The sequence below is a fragment of the Pundamilia nyererei genome, unplaced genomic scaffold (assembly GCF_000239375.1).
Source record: "Pundamilia nyererei isolate P.nyererei 1_Seehausen unplaced genomic scaffold, PunNye1.0 scaffold00252, whole genome shotgun sequence".
NCBI lineage: Eukaryota > Metazoa > Chordata > Actinopteri > Cichliformes > Cichlidae > Pundamilia > Pundamilia nyererei.
The window spans coordinates 470,602-489,747 of NW_005187653.1; the positions used below are offsets into that span (position 1 = coordinate 470,602).

The 19,146-nt window shown below is 45.9% G+C and overlaps 2 protein-coding genes across 2 annotated transcripts in view; both read left to right on the forward strand.

Annotated features, from left to right (window-relative positions):
- Positions 1 to 9,454, forward strand: part of abcc1 (ATP binding cassette subfamily C member 1 (ABCC1 blood group)) — a 32,178-nt gene extending 22,724 nt beyond the window's left edge. Inside the window, exons 25-31 of the mRNA XM_005749666.1 lie at positions 3,578 to 3,704; positions 4,851 to 4,952; positions 5,089 to 5,235; positions 5,322 to 5,480; positions 6,176 to 6,342; positions 6,588 to 6,782; positions 8,412 to 9,454. Coding sequence (XP_005749723.1) covers positions 3,578 to 3,704; positions 4,851 to 4,952; positions 5,089 to 5,235; positions 5,322 to 5,480; positions 6,176 to 6,342; positions 6,588 to 6,782; positions 8,412 to 8,520 — 1,006 coding nt within the window. The 3' untranslated portion in view covers positions 8,521 to 9,454. The remainder of the gene's footprint in view (positions 1 to 3,577; positions 3,705 to 4,850; positions 4,953 to 5,088; positions 5,236 to 5,321; positions 5,481 to 6,175; positions 6,343 to 6,587; positions 6,783 to 8,411) is intronic.
- Positions 9,455 to 10,377: 923 nt separating this feature from the next.
- Positions 10,378 to 18,943, forward strand: scaf1 (SR-related CTD-associated factor 1). The gene is made up of 6 exons (XM_005749641.1): positions 10,378 to 10,549; positions 11,521 to 15,026; positions 15,726 to 15,808; positions 16,227 to 16,541; positions 16,723 to 16,851; positions 17,648 to 18,943. The coding sequence occupies exons 2-6, from the start codon at positions 11,618 to 11,620 to the stop codon at positions 17,804 to 17,806; spliced, it is 4,095 nt and encodes a 1,364-aa protein (XP_005749698.1). The 5' UTR covers positions 10,378 to 10,549; positions 11,521 to 11,617; the 3' UTR covers positions 17,807 to 18,943.
- The last annotated feature ends 203 nt before the right edge of the window (positions 18,944 to 19,146 follow it).

Below are 19,146 nucleotides of genomic sequence, written 5' to 3' on the forward strand. Positions count from 1 at the left end.
GTGGTTGAGAGAGACAGGCTGGAGCCTTGTGTTGAGTGTGTATTGGATGCTGTTGTTGGGGGTGGGGGGGAGTGAGCAGGGTGAATAGAGGAGGTGTGATATAGCACCTTTCAAGATAAAATCACAAAGTGCTTCACAGAGGCAGGAAACAGACATTAAAATCTCAAACAAAACAACATCAACCAAAAGCGAGTTTAAACAGATACGTTTTTAACTGCTTTTTAAAAGACACGACTGAGTCCACAGATCTCAAACTCAAAGGGAGCGAGTTCCAGAGTCGGGGAGCCGCTGATACAAACGCTCTGTCACCTTTTGGTTTTAACCTTGTATGCTGGACAACCAGCAACCCCTGGTCACAAGACCTCAGGGACCTGCTGGGGTGATGAGAAAGAAGAAGATCACAGATGTAAGTTGGAGCTACACCGTGCAGGGCCCTGTAAGTCATGATTATGATCTTAAAATTGACCCTGAACTTGACAGGGAGCCAGTGCAGCTGAATCAGCAGGGGAGTGGCATGGGAGTGTTTGTGATGCGTTGTCAGAAGCCTGGCAGCAGCATTCTGAACACCCTGCAGTCGTTCCAGGGAGGCGTTACTCAAGCAAGTAAACAAGGAATTACAATAATCTAAGCGAGATGAAACAAAAGCACGAATAATCATTTCCAATTCGGAACGTGACACAATGGGACTCAGCGATATTTCTTAAATGGTAAAAACAAGAGCGAACCAAAGATGTAACGTGTGCCCAGCGTCAGAGCTGGATCAAGTGTAACACCAAGGTTCCTAATGGAGGGTTTAATATAAGAAGCAAGAGGGCCTAGATTTTTAACCACGAGGGGAACAAACTTCTCAGGAGCAAAGACAATGACTTCCGTTTTATCAGCATTTAGTTGAAGGTAATTACCAGCCAGCAGATCTGTAACAGAATCTAAGCAGGACTGCAGGATTTGGAGCTTAGAAACATCAGAGATATATAGCTGAATATCATCTGCATAACAATGACATGAAATATCAGAGTAAGAGCTAAGAAGTTGCAGAAGAGGGAGTAAATACAACAAAAACAATAACAGTCCCAAGACAGAGCCCTGAGGCACCCCATAGGCAAGAGAGCTGACAGAGGTAGCCACAAAGAAAGATCGATTTGACAAATAGGATTTAAACCATTCCAATGCGGTACCCGATACACCCACCCAGTGGTTTGATCTATCTAACAAAGTAAGATGATCAACAGTGTCAAAAGCAGAGGTCAGATCCAGCAACATCAAAACAGTGCACTCTCCAGCATCATAATTCATCATTATTATAAAACATCATTAGACACTCTAAGAAGTGCAGTTTCGGTAGAGTGAATCTTACGAAAGCCAGATTGAAATTTATCAAGAATGTTGTGTTCATCTAGAACAACTGAGTTGCTTGGCCACAACCTTTTCTAAAACCTTGGCAATAAAAGGCAATTTTGAGATGGGTCTGTAACTGGAAAGCACAGAAGGATCAAGTTTAGGTTTTTTTAAAAGTGGGTGAATGACAGCACTTTTACAGTAACCAGGGCCCTGACCAGAGAGTAGAGATGCATTAATAATTTTAAGAACACTAGGACCAATAGACTCAAAAACATTTTTAAACAAAGACCCAGATAAAATATCAAGGGGGCAAGAGGATGATCTAATTGAAGTAACCAGCGTCAACAACTCGGGTAAAGACACTGGTGAAAATCTTTCAAATATGACAGGCTTAAGTAAAATCGGAACAGGCAAATGGTACATGGAGGGAGAGATGTTGCTCCTTACATTGCTAACCTTTTCAACAAAGAAGGAAAGAAAATTTTCAGTCTTCATTCGAAGAAATAGGGACAGCAGCAGAAGCCGGAGCAACAATATCCCTGATAGTGTCAAATAAAACCTCAGGGTTACCTCTGCTCCTAGAGACTAGGTTTGAAAAATAAGCAGCCCTTGCATCATGAACTGAAGCGTTAAAAGAAACTAAAAGGTCTTTTAAATGAACGAGATGAACCTGTAAACGAGTCTTTCTCCACAAACGCTCAGCTTTACGACAGACACGCTTTAAACAGCGAATGCTGTCGTTTATCCAGGGCGAGGGTTTTGTAACAGGGGCTAGTCTAGTTTTAATAGGGCAAATAAGGGACCCAAAAGGGTGCTGTTGGCGACATCTGTCAAAAATCTAGACACCGGCAACAGAGGAGGGAAGAAGCCATTGTATGAAGGAGTGATATCCAGGCCCACCATAGATTAGACAGTAGTGTCAGACGATCATAGACTAGGGCAGGCAATACATCAGAGACAAAGAAGGAGAGCAGGACAGTCAGAAACAGCAGCATAACAGAGCGAGGGAAACTGCAGCCAGCAGCGGCAAGGCCAAACACAGGCGCCATCACACCGGAAGCAGGAAACCAGAGAACGTATGTATTCCATTACAGATTACAGATTACAGATTACATGCCCCAAAATGGATTTTTTTTAACATATTCCGTTATGTTACTCAATGAGAGTAACATATTCTGAATACTTTGGATTACTTAATATATTATCATGCTTTTTACTACATGAATGTACTATTGCTGTGTGATTAACCGAATACAGTTACTCATATTTTGTATTTTAAATACGTAACGGTGGTACATGTATTCTGTTACTCCCCAACACTGGTTAAAAGTCATTAAGCTCCACAAGGGAACTACTGTATTTTTCATACAAAAGGTGCACCGGATTATAAGGCACATTAAGCAAACAAAGCAGTCAGATAAGTCAAACTTAACTCATTCTTCTTGCTTCCTCCACTTCTGTCCCATCGATTCATTAATGTTGAATTCTCTGGCAGCTGCTCTATTCCCATGTTGTTGCAGTATATGAATGACTAACCTGGTATTGTGGATGGATTATCTCAGTTGTTCTCCTGACTGAAGTTTGGTCCGTTTACAGCATCCTGCCATGCGATTGCATTTGTCTCTAACCATCAGGAACCCTCACGTTAACTTTTATCGAGGGGAAAAGTGTTAGCGTTCTGTTTATGTTATGCTAACATAGCTGTGTCACTAGTGATCACGTAGCACAACATTATATAGCAGCTAGCCCAACTTTAGTAACCCTACAAACGTCACTGCTGTTTAGTTTCGTGTCTTCATTTATGTTGGAAGTGATAGCAGAGCTGTACGTTTGAATGTTTCTGAAATCTCTCAGTCAGAACATGCTATATCATGTTTAGATAGAAGCTAGCGAGCTAACTTCCTGCTAACCTCTAACTCTGTTAAATGTAATAACTTTTGTTTTCATGGATGCCTGGAAGTTAAACTTCATAGTTACACCTGGTAAAGCAGCAACGCTGATCGTTTTATTAAAGATGAAAGAATTTAGTCAGTTTTTAACTCTCAGTGATGCTGCAGTGTTCGTTTGACTTTGGGACCTGAACTGGACGAGTTTAGGACCCAGATTACTCCGCGAGGCTCCTTGAGCACAACCAGAATTCATACATAAGGCGCGCTGTCAATTTTTGAGAAAATGAAAGGATTTTAAGTGCGCCTTATATTGTACAGTAATCTACTTTCCTGAATCTGTGTTTGTGCAGGTGGCTGGCGATTCGCCTGGAGTTTGTGGGAAACTGCATTGTGTCATTTGCTGCTTTGTTTGCTGTCGTTGCCAGACAGAGCCTCAGCCCAGGCATCATGGGACTGTCCATCTCCTACGCCCTCCAGGTAAACATGGACAATCTCCTTAACCTGTGCACTTATTTCATACATTAAAGAAAAAGAGTGCCAAGTAGCTACAAGGAGCTTAGCCTTCCTACTAATTTAACTGTTTATTCCCTAGTTTAAGCCATTTTATTGATGTTTAGCAGTCAGATTTAGTACACAAGTTCACTGAAAAACATTTATTCTATTGTATTGTTCTGGGGTTTTTAAGAATAGATTCATCACTGTTTCATGGAAACGGTATCCCACAGTCCTGATGTTACTTTCACAGTAAGTGACTGAGTGGGTACATTTATGAGCCCATTATGTTTTATACAGAAATGCTTTTTACGAGCTCTGTTTATGGTTACCATACTTTGTTTTAATCTATGGTAAATATTCTGAAACAGTCTTGTCAGTAATGGAATGCACCCCACTTTTAAGTTCAGTTTAAAACAACTTTTTTTATTTAAAGGAGAACTTTGTTATGTATTTGATGTCCTTTCATGTCAGTTATATTATTTATGAGGGGAAATTCAAACAGCCCTCTGCCTAGAAGAAGGAAAATGTTTTGTGCTTTGTTATGTTTGTTCTTAATCTGCCAAAACTCTGATCCTGTTTATCGGGACGTTTTCATCATCAGGTGACACCTTCAGTCTCAGCTGACTGCAGGTTTCCAACATCAGCCCACCGAACAATGGGCTGTGAGGTCACTAATGTGCAGACTGTCATATTGGGTAATGAGTTTGCAGTCACAGCAGTGTGAGACAGTGATAGATGTACCCTTGGGCCCCCTCCTCGATTCAGAAAATCATTGGAAACCTGCAGTCAGACTGAAGGAGTCACCTGATGATGATGGTAAAATGGTAAATGGCCTGCATTTGTAAAGCGCTTTACTAGTCCCTAAGGACCCCAGAGCGCTTTACACATCCAGTCATCCACCCATTCACACACTGGTGATGGCAAGCTACATTGTAGCCACAGCCACCCTGGGGCGCACTGACAGAGGAGAGGCTGCCGGACACTGGCGCCACCGGGCCCTCTGACCATGATGATGATGATGGGTTTCTCCCACTGAAAACGTCCAGATGAAGAGAACCAACCTTTTGGGATCCCCTGTCTAGAGGACTGAGCGTGCATTAATCTGGTTTTGTCTTGCCCCGTGTGCAGCTAACTACCTCACTTACCTGGCTGGTTAGGATGTCTTCTGATGTGGAAACCAACATCGTGGCTGTGGAGAAAGTGAAAGAATACAGCGACACGGAGAAAGAGGTACACAGAAACAAGCCTTTAAAGGCAGTAAGACAGTGTAGATCTACTGGCAGCCATATGTGGGGTGTTTGGAGAAAGCTTTCGCCTCATGCGTGTCTAAATCGCCTTCTTTAAACATGTGTGTTTGGACCCCCAGGCAGAGTGGAAACACGAGCCCTCCACCCTTTCCCCAGGCTGGCCTACTAATGGCTGCATAGAGATGAGAAACTTTGGCCTGCGCTACCGCCAAGATTTGGATCTGGCCATCCGCAACATTACCATCTCCATTAACGGAGGAGAGAAGGTGGGATTTCACATGACTCCAGTGAAGGCATCAGCCCAGTGACAGTGCGTGTGCTTGTGGCTGTTCTGAGCTGTCTGTTCCATCAGGTGGGGATCGTGGGACGCACAGGTGCAGGGAAGTCTTCCCTAACGCTGGGGCTCTTCCGCATCATCGAGGCAGCCGAGGGCCAAATATTCATTGATGGAGTGGACATTGCCAAGCTTGGCCTCCATGAGCTTCGTTCCAGAATCACCATCATACCACAGGTACGTTCTGAGAGGATCAAAACTGTTACACTGATTAGTCCGCAGCCTGTGCATTACAGCAGCCGGGGAGCTGCACGATTGAATCGCAGGAGCTAGAAGTTTGTAGGTCACGATGCTCTGATGAGACCTGAGTGCTCACACTGTGCATCCATAACATGAAGGTTATGACACAAAATCTGTCCCTGTCTGTCTTACACACACACACACACACACACACACACACACACCAGCTTTGCTAAATTGCTAATGAAAACATTGGCCAGGCAGCTGCCATCGAACAGCAACGTCCATCCAACTCTTTTCACGGTTGTTGTGGTCGTGATAATTTTGTGAGGCTCATCTGAGCCTCTCCAAAGTTGTGCCTCCATCGCTTGTGTCACACGCTGCACTGCTGTGCTGCCCCGCCTTTTCACTTTCATGTCTGTGTTTGCGTGTGCGCCGTGTGAGAGGCTGCGGTGACGCCCTCACGAAGGGCGACAGGATTTCAAACAGGTTTGATTTTCTTACGACCAAACGATGGATGACCGGGCTGGTCGTGAGGTCTTAATCGCTCCTCGTTACCCCACGTATGCTACACGATGCACGACACATGATGAAGGCGAAACTCGGGCCGTTCCCCAGAACGGTCGCACGACTGAAAAATCGTCTCAAAATGGGGGAAAAATCCCAGCATAAGACACTCTTCTCTCCCACAGGACCCGGTGCTGTTTTCAGGCTCCTTGAGGATGAACTTGGATCCTTTTGACTCCTACACTGACGAGGAAGTATGGCGGGCTTTGGAATTCTCCCATCTTAAGACCTTCGTGTCCAGCCTGCCCAACAAGCTTAACCACGACTGCAGTGAAGGAGGAGAGAACCTGAGGTATAACTGCTTTATACATCCAAGCAACCACAAATTAGAAACTGAATTAGATACAAAGTATCCCAGTTTCACAGCGTCTTTGAAAAACACGTTAGTGTGCACACTCGTCAAGTACGATTAGCAACACCTGCATTTCTTGCAGTTGTGCAGTACACTAGTTATGGGGCAACAGTGCATATACCAGTCGTTGGATAAAGCGCTGGAGCAGGGCTTCCTGCCTTTGAAACGGTCTGCTTTTCCTTCAGCGTGGGTCAGCGGCAGCTGCTGTGCCTGGCCAGAGCTTTGCTGAGGAAGACCAGGATCCTTGTTCTGGATGAGGCCACGGCAGCTGTAGACATGGAGACAGACAACCTGATCCAGTCCACCATCCGCTCTCAGTTTGAGGACTGCACTGTCCTCACCATAGCGCATCGCCTCAACACCATCATGGACTACACCAGGTACTATACACCAAAGAGACACTGGTACGGCCCCCACCCTAAACGTGGAATATCTGTATTAATGCCTGTATTTGTGTGTCTCCCAGTTCTGTTTGTTCTCTGTTGGCGCGACCATTTCAGTCTCTTACAGTTGTTAGGCCATACTGAAAGCTCTTTAAGGATAGACAGTTTCTGGTTTCCATGGTTACTACAGTAACAGTCAGAATGGTTAGTAACAGGGTTTTGACTTTTAGTTATATTTATGATTGTGTTTGATAAGGTTAATTTTAATAACCTCCATGCAACAAACAAAAAGCATTGAAATATGCTAACACCTGCAGAAACATCCCATGATGCAATGGTGTCCGACAGAAACAAAGCAGAGAGCCAGTCTCAGTGATGGATTCAAACCACGTTTCTGCCTTTCTTTGTAAACTTACATCCACTGTGATTACACTGAAAAACTCCATCTCCCACAATGCATTAGAGCTGGTTCCCATCCAAAAATAGCCACTTTATGCCCGGCTACAGAGATTTGATTGGACGGCAGCGAGGCTCATTCCTCCTGCATCATGTGTATGTCTCACCCTGCAGTTTGTGATTGGTGGGATTGACGTAAATGCAGTGATGTCACTGTGATTCTATTGGCTGGAAGGATTTAAAAACGAGGCTCAATCCTGCGATTGAAGCTGAAATGACTGCCCTGTGCTTAAAGTCAAATATTTTTGCTGTCATTTCTGTTGGCACCAAACCCATTCTAGTTTATGTGGAATGAATTCAGGGTCATGTGACCCTCTGTATCAGCCTATAGGCTTCCTTGGTTTGGTTCTCTCTGACTAACAGATGTTTATGTGCAGGGGTGGGATTCACTCAGGTGTGTGTCGCCTGTTGTTGCCTGTAATGGAATCCGTCCTCATGTTTGTCATTGCATCTACTGAGCTCTAAGATGAGACGGTTTTTAGCTCTGTGCTTTGTTTTCCAGATTCTTTCCTTCTGTTTGAGGCATTTCATTTCTCTTTCCTTTGTTTCTCATGCAGTGTCATTGTGATCTTAGCACTGTGCTACAGCGCCTCACTGACGCTTCACCGCTCTGTACCAGAGAGTATCAGTGTTCAGCGGACGTCTCGTTGGTTCATTCAAATGTCCAGCAGGAAGCCACATCGTCTTTGCTAAACATAAATAGTCTATTGTTGAGTATGAAGAGGAAAAAGTAAATATTCTTTAACTGTGGTGCAGACAAGATCCTCTTCCTGACTCGGGGTTCTCCATAACCCCACCCACACCACTACCACCTCGCTGTAAACGATCATCATCTTCAGCTACTCTCGTCACTGCTCCTCGCTTCATACTTGGCGCTATCGTTTCATGTCATCCTAAGACTGCACAGCTCCAAACCCAGTGTCGCCTTACTAGACGTGTGCGATAAAGTAACCACTTCCCAATCAGTCATTGTAGTGAGGAGCATTTGCTCCAGGTGCAACAACACGGCGTCACATCGAACATTTGGAGATGCAACATATTAGTCTGTCGTTATTCTGTGACGGACGATGCCTTTAGGCATAAACTAATGTGGTGTTGCACTTCAAGGCTAACATCAGCTGTAGCATTTCTGCCTGCAAACAGTTTCCTGAGTGTTCTCTGTGCTTCCAGGGTTTTGGTGTTGGAGAATGGAAAGATGGCAGAATTTGACTCGCCCTCCAATCTCATCAGTCAGAGAGGCGCCTTTCACAAGATGGCCAAGGATTCTGGACTCGTCTGAAGCCGGGGAGTGTCACTATGTTGGGCCTCCTGTCTCCTGCTGCAGAGAGCTGATGTTTCCAATGAGAGGGACACAGTCCTACGTGCCAATGACCTTCTTTGCTTTGAAACCAGCAGCAGTTTTCATTGCACAAGGAGGCTGGGCCTACTTGCATAAAGAGAATATCACCACCAGCAGTTTGGGGTCTGTTTGTGTTGCCCTGACAAAGTTCATACCACATATCAAGATTACCACGTAAATATCAAAGCCCCCGCATTTTTATGATGGGATAAAGAAGCTCGATCTGTGGGTCTGCCTCTTATATCCACACTGTCCACTGTTAAACTCCTCGACAACATGCTTTCATCATCATTATTACAGTAGTAAACACGAGTCATTCATACAAGCAGTGATTCTGGAGCTGAGGCACAGCTTGATTGTACCTGTGCCTGCATGCACACTACAAGAGGAAAAGAGTTTAAATGTAAGGAATCAGGAATGTTCCAGTTTAACCTTTGTAACAGGGAAGGATGTGGGACATGCTGCGACCAAGCTGATTGGTCAGAATCATACATCAATCACAGAGAAAATACAGCTGCTGTTGAAGTCACTGGACTGTTACTTCTCATTCAGCACTGACTATTTATTGTCTTTCAGTTACAGCTTTCCGTCGTGCTTTTGCTGAATGTGTTGGAGGCTTTATTCATGTAAGAAATGGTTCTAGAGCTTATTTTATTTTGATTATTAAAACAAAGACTGTTGCTCTGTCTTTGGTATGCAGCCAAATCTGTCCTGCGCTTTGCTTGCACTCTGTTTTCAGCGGTACGGCGCCTCTGATGGACTCAGAAACAGGTCAACTATGGGATGTGGACAAACTGTTTGAATCTACATGTTGTGTATCTTTGGAAATGTATATACCTGCCTTACACAAATAAAGTTAGACAATGGCAACAAATGTGTTAAATAGTGTATCTGTGACAGCAGTGTTCATGTTGCTTGTGTTAAATGGCTTTGTGTGGTTGTTTGATGTGTGAAGTCTGTTTCTGTAGTTTACCCTACAGAGCGTAGCTTTGCACAGGTGTTAGGAGTGTGCTGGTCCACTTCAGACACTCTGCACAGAAACAATGGGCTCCGTCTCAGCCACAGTGCAGTCTGTTGTGTTTCAGTTATGCACACGCGTGGTGTTTTACCACTGGTCTGCATACACGCTGCTGACAAATTAAGAGATGTGGGTAACCCAACACTTCTCTCATTTGTTCCTGCACCAACCCAACAACTGACCTGTGCGTTTAATACGAACATGTTTGTTTGTCATGTCACAGCAATGCGTGTTTTACTGAAGAGCTAAAAGGAGAAACAATCCTAAGAAAAGGCAGCAAGGTTAGTATTTAAAAAAGTTTTTTCATGTGAAATTATATTCTAAAGATATGAGGGGAAAAAACCTCCCTGCACTGCTGTGGCCATACTGGACAGCAAGTTCTTATGTCTGTGTGGGTTCTTTCTGTTCACGCCACTGTGCTATTGCAGTCCAAAAACATGCATGGTCATCATCACAAGTGTACATATGAGTGTTAGCCCTGCAGCAGGTGGATGGCCTGTCCGGGCTCTGTGGCAGCTGGGACAGACACTGGGTGGACGGGTGATGTTCAAAGCCAGCTGAGCCTGGATGTGCTGAACAGCTACGGTCTCCTTTCTTTAGTTGCAGGTGTTTTTACCTGGGGAGCAGTAAGTAAAAGTGAGCTATGACAGTAATCATGTTCGGGTTTAGGCAGCAGACTTCAGACAGCTGTCTGTAAACCAGTCACAGCACAAATGAATTAGTTGTTACAAAGAGACACTTTTTAAAAAGCCAGTTTGTAGTTCTGTTCAAATGTGTAACAGTGTCGCGAGCACGGCACCTCAAAGGCAACTTTAATGACGTGTGTTAAATGATGTGTGCGGCTCTTTCGCACCACCTGATATTCACTCCGTTTCCCATCATTCTTTGTCGTCCGGTTTCACGGGAGGGAAGATGGCGGTGACTGGTGGAACAGACCCGTTTTAAACCCTGGTACGTATTTAAACACCACAAAAAGCCGCATATGTCTAATTTCGTAGTTTGATTGAATGTCTGACAAAGTAACAGCCAGTAGATGTGAAGCGGTGGCTTTGGCCTGAGACAGAAGGCGACCGGCATGAAGGGAACCCATCAACATACTGCTCTCCTTGCTAGCTGCGCTAAGCTAATTAGCTGCATGGGTAACTGAAAATCTGCCGCCAGACATTTTTCAGCGTCTGATAATCAATCGAGTGTGCGACAGCTGACAAATCCGCATTACACATAATGGAGCTAATGGTCAAAACGCAAGGCGGACAGATGTTTTGTAAAGCAACCAACGCACTGTCCAGCCACGGAAAGCTAATGATAATGCTATCTGTGACAAGCACTGAGAAGTGAGTCCCTGATATGGAAGCTAAACATATTGTTCTCTTTTACAACTCAGAAATCACGTAAGCATCCCAACAGAAGGAGAACGACGGTAACGTGTAATCCACCGTGTAAACAACAGAGACGCAGTCATGTGCTGCGCAGTTTTTAATGAGTGTGTTCAGTGAGCGTGAACTGAAAAATGTGTCTGTTGATCCGGTGTGGGGTCCACTCCTCCTCCGGCTGCCTTCAGCCGTCTCTCAGCTCACCCTGGTGAGAGCGCAGTGGGGCTCGGCGGACCCCTCAGACTGGCTCGGGTCTTCTGTTTCATATGACTGGACTCCAAACCGAGTCCCGACTGCAGAAGCATGTTAGCAGGCAGATGCATATTTAGCTCTTTGTAACAATAACAATAATATCATTCAAATTTGTTCAGTCAGTCTTTTCTTAGTTTCTCTGTACTGAAGCCCTCACTCTGACAACACAACTGTAGAAACAGTCGGAGTATCCTCCATGATATTCATCATGTGTCAGGATCGTAGGCTCTCCAGGGAGCCTTTCCACGTGGATTATATTGTAACGTAAAGTGACACATGTTCTTTTCTTCCTGCAAGGTTGGTTCCTGAGCCCTGTTTTCTGGTGTGACCTGCCACGCCCTAGGTGTCTCAGTATTACTTCCCTCACTTTCTGACCCACCAGTATTTCTGGCTCATGGACTTGACTTTGGCATCAGGCTTCAGAAGGAGGCCTAGGGCCTTCTCTTCCCCAGGTGGAGTTGAAGAGACCTCAAAGAGCCCTCCTTCCTACTCACCTTCGTTTTCTGCATCATCTCCTTCAACCGGTCCATCTTCTCCATTGTCTACGTCCTCCTCTATATGTGCCAACACATCAGTTTATCCCAGCCATGTAAAAAGCCAATTCAATGGAACAGAGAGAGCCAGGGTTTCCTCCAGCTCTGCCTCTCTAGCTACGCAGTCTCTCTCCAAACCTACATGCAGTACCGCTTCCTCAGACTGTTTGCCACACATTTTAATGCAACAAAGTGCTGACTGTGAAAAACAGGAGAGGAAAAGGGTGATGTACAATCCTTTCAATCCAAATAATGGAGCAAAAGAAGGAACTGAGATGAAGGAGGTGGGGGAAGGGGAGAAATACGATCCTTTTGACCCCACGGGTTCCCCAGCGTCAGATGTTGATGATGAGAGTGGCAAAGCAAGGGTACTGAAGAGAAACACTATAAGAGAAGAAAAGGAGAAGGTGGAGGAACCTCCAGATTCCACGGACACCTTCACTGACCTTCCAAGCGCCTGTCTGAGCACTCAGCTCCCTCTGAGGAGGAGGGTGGACTGTAGCACCATGAAAGCTGATTCAGATCACTCTGAGATAGAGGAGGGCGAGATAGTTGGAGCCATTGAAAGAGATGGGAGCAGTAAGAGACCTGTAGAGGAAACCCTCCCCCTGAGTTCTCCCAGCATCTCCTTCTTTGGGTCAAAGCCAGAGCGAATCTTCCGAGTGCTAGATGGGGATGGCTTTGTGTCCGTTTGCACAGAGGGCAGCTGGGAAGTAGACAGCGAGCTCAAGGATGAGCCTGTGGTAGGAGTAGAGGATCTGAGAAGGAAGCTGGTCAGCAGAAGGAAGGAACGATATCTCTCCTTTCCTGCTTCTTCACCCTGCTCTCCCCAGCCGCCGCCACCACCACCACCACCGCCTCCTTCTCATCCTCCAACCTCTACATCCTCGTCCCCTTTAACGCCTCCTGAAGATCAGGGTGGCAAGTGCTGCAAGTCCTCCAAAAGCTCCAAGGGCCACAGCCAGCAAAAAAGCAAAGATAGAAAAGACGGAGAAAAGGAGATTAGAAGAAAAAAGAGAAGGAAAGGCAAAGAGTGGGCTCAGGAGTCGAACAAGAAAAAGGCGCAAAAGATGGGCAAAGAGGATAAAGGCAGAAGGAGCAGCAGGAGCAGCAGTCGGAAGAGGAAGAAAAGATGGCACAGCAGCCCAGAGACTTCACGGTCCTGCAATTCTTCAAGAAGAGATGGCCACACCAGATGGTCGCTTTCCAGCCTGTCTGAAGAAAGGCACAAAGAGAGGGAAAGGGATAAACACCGGAGCCGGACTGGAGATCGGGACAGAGACACCGAAAGAGGGAGGGAACACAATCGCATCAGTAGCCACAGGCGAGATGGACGGGATGAAGATTTTAGCTCCAGAAAGAGGGAGAAGGAAAGGAAGGGAAAACATCATTCAAGGAGCAGAGAGCGAGGCATTTCAGAGCGGTCCAAAAGAAGCAGAGAAAAGAGGGAAGGCAACAGAGAAAGGGAACGTGACAGGGATAGGAGACGAGACGGTCGTCCCGTCATACCTCCGTCCATCCAAGACCTCAGTGGGTCTGACCTCTTCGCTATTAAGCGAACCATTACGGTCACAACCACCACTACGACCACCACCGTTCCCGGGTCTCCGAGACTTACCCCATCCTCTCCTGGAAGGGCCACAAAGGACTCCGACAAGCCCTGTAAAAAGAAGAGAAAATGGCATTCAGCTGGAGAGGCAGGGAAACAAGGCAGTTGTCAGAGCCGATCGCAGTCGCTCTCGCCTCCCAGGTATCACAGCTATGAGTCAGACCGCTATTCAGACAAACTGGAGATTGATGTGTTGTCTTTGGATGGTGAAGCTTTAGACTCAGACTACCCATCTTTGGAGGACACGCCCCCTGCTGCTCTGCCTCCAGAGGCTCCCGTCCCCAGCCCTAAAGCTGCAGCTACGCCCAAGACTGGACATGAACCCAAAAAGAAATCTCGCACATTAAAGAAAATTGCCCGCTCTGAAGCTTCGGCTTCTGCCAGTACAACCAAAAGCAAATGCCTCTCTTCACTGATGGTCTCTTCCGGATCTGCCTCTGTTTCCCCTGGCTTCCCATCAGCAAAGCGAACCAGGAAGATCAAAAAAGACAAAGATCGGGACAAGGAGAGCAGAAAAGACACGAGTCGCTCTGGGAAGTCCAAGAAAGAAGGTGGTGCTAGTCAGAAAGGTAAGCTTCAGTCTAAAGTGTCGGTTCTGGTGCGCGAAGGCGTAAGCAGTACCACGGGGTCTTCGGTTGGCTCTGGAAAACTGAACATGGACCTTCTCGGCCCAGGTGGTGCAGCAGGGAGTACTGGGGGGTCTGTGGTGGGTGGCTCAATTGCAGTTGTGTTCTGCAGGGACAATGAAAGCAGGTCACCTTTTCTGAAACCTTGTTCAGAACCACTGTCACTGGGTGGGCGGAGTAAAGACCTGGTCAGTATGGGAAAACGCAGCGGTCTATCCGCACCGCCATCATCGCTGACCGGTCCTGCAGGACTGAAATCCAAGAAAGCAAAACCCAGCTCCATTACATCCACTTCCTCCTCAGCTTCTTCCCCTTCATCCTCTCTGGTAACAAAGCGGCGCCGCCGCCTGGCCAAGAAGACGAGAGAAAAGGCCGAAGCAGCGGGGTTGGCCGCCGGAGGCAGCAGCCAAACTAAAGTCATGTCCGAAGCCTGGGGTGGGGGTGTCTCCTTAGATGTTCAGTCAGGCGTTGGAGATGCGAGCAAGTCGGTCAGTCCACATATTGGCCAAGCTGGCCCCGCACCCTGCTCTTCCTCCTCGTCCACATCCTCCTCCACTAGTGTGCTCCCACCATCCTCGTCACCTCCTCAGACCCCTCCGCCACCTGTTGCACCATCGTTGCGGGACACCAGGGAGTCTTCACCAGACTCTCAAACTGTAGACAGCAGCTGTAAGACTCCAGATCCTTCTTTCTTAACTGAGGATTGTCCAAAACAGCCGAGTCCTACACAACCAGCATCCAGTCCTTCCAACCTGGCCCCCTCACAAGGAGCTGGTCTCAGCAGCGCCCCGCCCACGGCCAAGCTGCCAAGTCAGGATGATCTGTCAAAATCTCTGGGCTCGCCTTCTTCCTTGTCCTCAACCGTCTGTGGTCTCCCTTCCCTGGCTCTACCTCTGTCTTCTTCTGACCCATCCTCATCTGTGTCCTCTTCATCTGCTGGTAAGCCGCCACCTCCTCCCCCTCCAGCTCCTGCACCCACTCTTCCTTGGAGTCTCCAGACTGGGGTGGACTGCACAACCGGAGGTGTCTTAGCATGTAAGTTGACTCTCCCTATGCAGAGAAGGCACATTATTCAAACGCAGAGACTAAACTGTTAGTGTGCACAGCTGGGCATTTAGTGGGTGCAGAGTTGGGTCACATGGTCTCTCCTATTTGAACCAGGTTGTCGCTGACAGGGTTTTGCTGTTACTAGCATTTCTTCACATCGACCTAAGTGTATGAGATTACTGAAGTAGTTCTTAGTGTTGTGGAGAAAATGAAGAGTTACTGCGCCAGCATTTCACTCACCTTTGCACTTAAACATCATCAGAACACTTTTTTAATGCTGTTGGACATTTGACAGTAACTTACAGATTAATCAAAGTAGATGTGTGCATGAGGGAGCATGTGTGACACAGTGGCAGCAAAGAGGCGACCAGAAGAGCTTTGACAGCAGCAGCGCTTCTTTCCTTCATGGGACAACTTATCAGAAGGGACGGGGGGTAAACTTAGGACAGGTTCAAATTTTCCACATGTTGCTGGTCGCTGTCGGAGTATTTTCCAGGCTTCTGGTAAAGTGTAGACTGACAGTACAGTTTGTGTCCGAGGGCAGCACAGGCTGTGCAGCACTGTTTTAAGCTTTTAGACAATCATATGAATCCATCTATAGTTTTAAAGATCGTGCTGCCCTGTTATAAAACATGATTGTGTGTGTTTGTCAGTCTGTTTCCCTAAACAGTCTGTTGTTTCTCACAGTGACTGCTCTGCTCTTCAAAATGGAAAAGGCCAATATTGCCAGCAGAGCCAAAGCACAAGAGTTCATTCAAGCAACCAGCCAGGTGACTCAGTGGAGCTTCATTCATCTGCAGTGGGGAGGAACATTTTAGTGCACGTTCTTAGGAGGCCACTCACACACACTGTGCTAGTAGTAGTAGTATTTATTTATTGTCATTGTCAAGAACAATGAAATTGCGTTTGGGGCTTCCATACAACCCAAAAAAAAAAGAAAAAAAAAGAAGAAAATAATAAATACCCCTTAAAACCCAAGTGTACATATTTAACCCAGTGTGACTCCAATGCAATAAGACAATCCTTAGCAATAATGTTCGTAGATATTCAGACAAAGACCTGAGAAACATGACAAAATACAACAATGCAACCCAGAGTGGGACCTTGCTGTGTGCAGCCTTTTTGAAATGATGATCCTGTTGTTGTTTGAATGACCGTCGACTCGTTTGTCTCCTTTCTCACGTGCAGATGCTCTCACAGGCCAATCAGAACCAGTCCCAGCAGCATGTTCTCACTCCCTCGGCGTCCTCTTCCTCTTCATCCTTACAAATTCCTCCCCCTCCCTCTCTCCCCCCACCTCCTGGACTGAGCCCAGCCCAGTTCATTCTGCACGGCTCCCTCCCATTGGTTAGCTGCACTAAAACCCCACCTTCACATCTGCACCCGTCAATAGCTGGTGGATGCGCTCAGACTCCACCCTCCATCGTACCTGTGGGGATGACAGGTGTGTCTGGGAGTTCTAGTGACACTGGATGGGACAATGAGAGCAAAGACCCGGATAAGGTAAACTTGAACTTCCTGATGAGAGCAGTGTGCCCTCCAGGCTGAACAAGCCTGTGCTGGTGGGACGGGGCTTAGCAGTGGTCCTGCTTCACCCCCTGGGTTTAGCTGTGGCCTTTTTGTATTTGCTGTGTTGTTTGTGTGGGTTCCTTTATTTAACATGATTCTTACCTGAATTGCACAGTACCTAAAGAAGCTGCATACACAGGAGCGGGCAGTAGAGGAGGTCAAGCTGGCGATCAAGCCTTACTACCAACGCAAAGACATCAACAAGGAAGAATACAAAGACATCCTCAGGAAAGCAGTGCATAAGGTGAGCCTTCACACACAAATCCAACCACACACGTAGCACTGTCTTATATATCACATGGCTCATGATGACTTTGCACTTTGTCGCTACAGCAGCGTCAAGTTGACAGTGTGGCTACAACATGCAGCATTTCTACAATAAAACTATGGATGTTTCCACTGAGAGCCTGGAACCTTTGTGTACTACATTAACAAATAAATGCAATAATGTACATTTAGTGAATTGGTATTTATCAGTAAAATAATATGAATTAAGAATAATTAAGACTAATATATGAATATTGACATTATTAGCATAGTTTATTTGCATTAGTCTCAGATCAGCTTGTATTCATCCACACTGGCACGAGTCTATTCTTCTGATTTTCCTATAAGCACACACCTGCACACATGTCCTCAGTGGCCAGAGAAAGGTGAGGTGAAATAAGGTTGCATCAGGTTTTTTAATCACGAGCAGTAAAAGCACGCTGGCAGCTCGTCCAGAGAACGTAAGAACAAAGACTCACCATGTGTGCATTTCATTCATGCAGCCTCACATGAACACAGTCACACTCTGCAGACACACAAAGGAACGCTGTTGGTGTCACGGGCATGCTGACCCTCTACTGTTAGCTTTCTCTTTGCTATGCTAGCTATCAACTGCCACTCAGTGCACCTGAGTGGATCGTCCTGCTCTTTCATTGGAGCTTTTATGATGGGATTGGACCAGCATCTAGTCAAAATGTCTGATCTGCGCGTCCATAAATGAAGCTCTGTACTTGTGTTCTGAGTTGTTTAATCACACTGTGTCTTTGTCTTAGATCTGCCACAGCCGCACTGGAGAAATCAACCCAGTCAAAGTCAGCAACCTTGTGAAGCTGTATGTTCAGCGCTACAAATACTTCCGTAAACATGGGCGCAAAATGGACGAGGAAGAAAGGGATGACAGGGAGCCAGGAGCCCTGCATCCCTCTGCCTAATACAAGACTTTTGGGTGGGGGGGATGTTCCACCTTTGCCACAATCTGCTCAATACGTGAGCAGTTCGCTGATTGTCATTGCCTAATTTTATTGTTTCCGTACCTTCCCTTGTCTATACTTTCATGTAGAAGTATGTATCCTCATCGCTGTAATCATGTTGTAAATATTCCTTTCCAAATGTATCATGAACTCAAGGTTCAGTAAGTAGATCCTGTCTAGACACTCGTGAGCTAATTCAGTCCCAGATTGAACCCTGCAATAAACCCTACCTTTGTCAAGGGGCTAGTTCTTAGTTTTTGTTGGTTGGATTTGTTAGAAGTGTCTCAATGGTGGGACTAATTACAGGACCTTTTTTAATAGTATTGAATTAAATGTTTCTCCTCTCCTTTATATCAACATCCAGACTGAGAGGAGACGTGATACCCAGCTGCACACCCAAAGGAGTTAAACAATACTAAACAGAAGTACTGCGTCCCTGTGTCTTTACAGGCAGCTTGTAGGCTGTTGGTCACTGCTGATTTCTCACTTCTTTTATTGTGTATTCTGTGCATGTTACTGAGACTGACAGTTATACTCAGTCTCTTTATAAAATGACCAACACACTATAAATGTTGCTTAACACTGGTAAACATTGTATTATTTATTTTGTCTGCTCTCTGTCAGTGTTTCTGTTCATAGAGAGACTGTTCAGGACTTTCTTGACCGTCTACCACAGCTGTAGCTGCTGCTGGAGCCTCACGTCGCAGGCTAGACCGTCCAGTTTAACCACCCTCAGACTGGGCAGGGTCCTTCAAAGGCTGCAGCCCCTGAACTTGGACACAGCCTGTAGACTAAACTATAATAATGTAACAGACAGTATATAACTACAAACTCTGGCCAGCTGTGTCGATCGCTTATCTATTTTGGCCCCAGCTGTTCTTAATAAACACTACACGATGGTCCCACGTGACCTTCGTTACATAAATGCACACACAATCCACTAACACGTCATTTTCCAAGTTGAATTCCTGTGCAGAGAACAGACACAGGCAGACTACACTAACAGGATGTGATGTTACAACAATAGTCAAATATTAGTGTGTAATATTTGTCCAAAACACATTTCTTTGTTATGGAATAAAATGAATTCTAAAATCATCTTAACCAATAAGAGTGGCATTTTCTAGAACTTCATGTGTGTAATTGGACATTTCTTACCAGCGTAAGCTAAAAAGAAATACAACCATTTCATTTAGTTTACCAGTTTATTTGAAAGACACAAGAATGTGAAACCCTGAAAGTTACAAATGTAACGTGAATGAAATGGGAGCTAAACGCGGCCGACCTAATGAAGTCAAGCT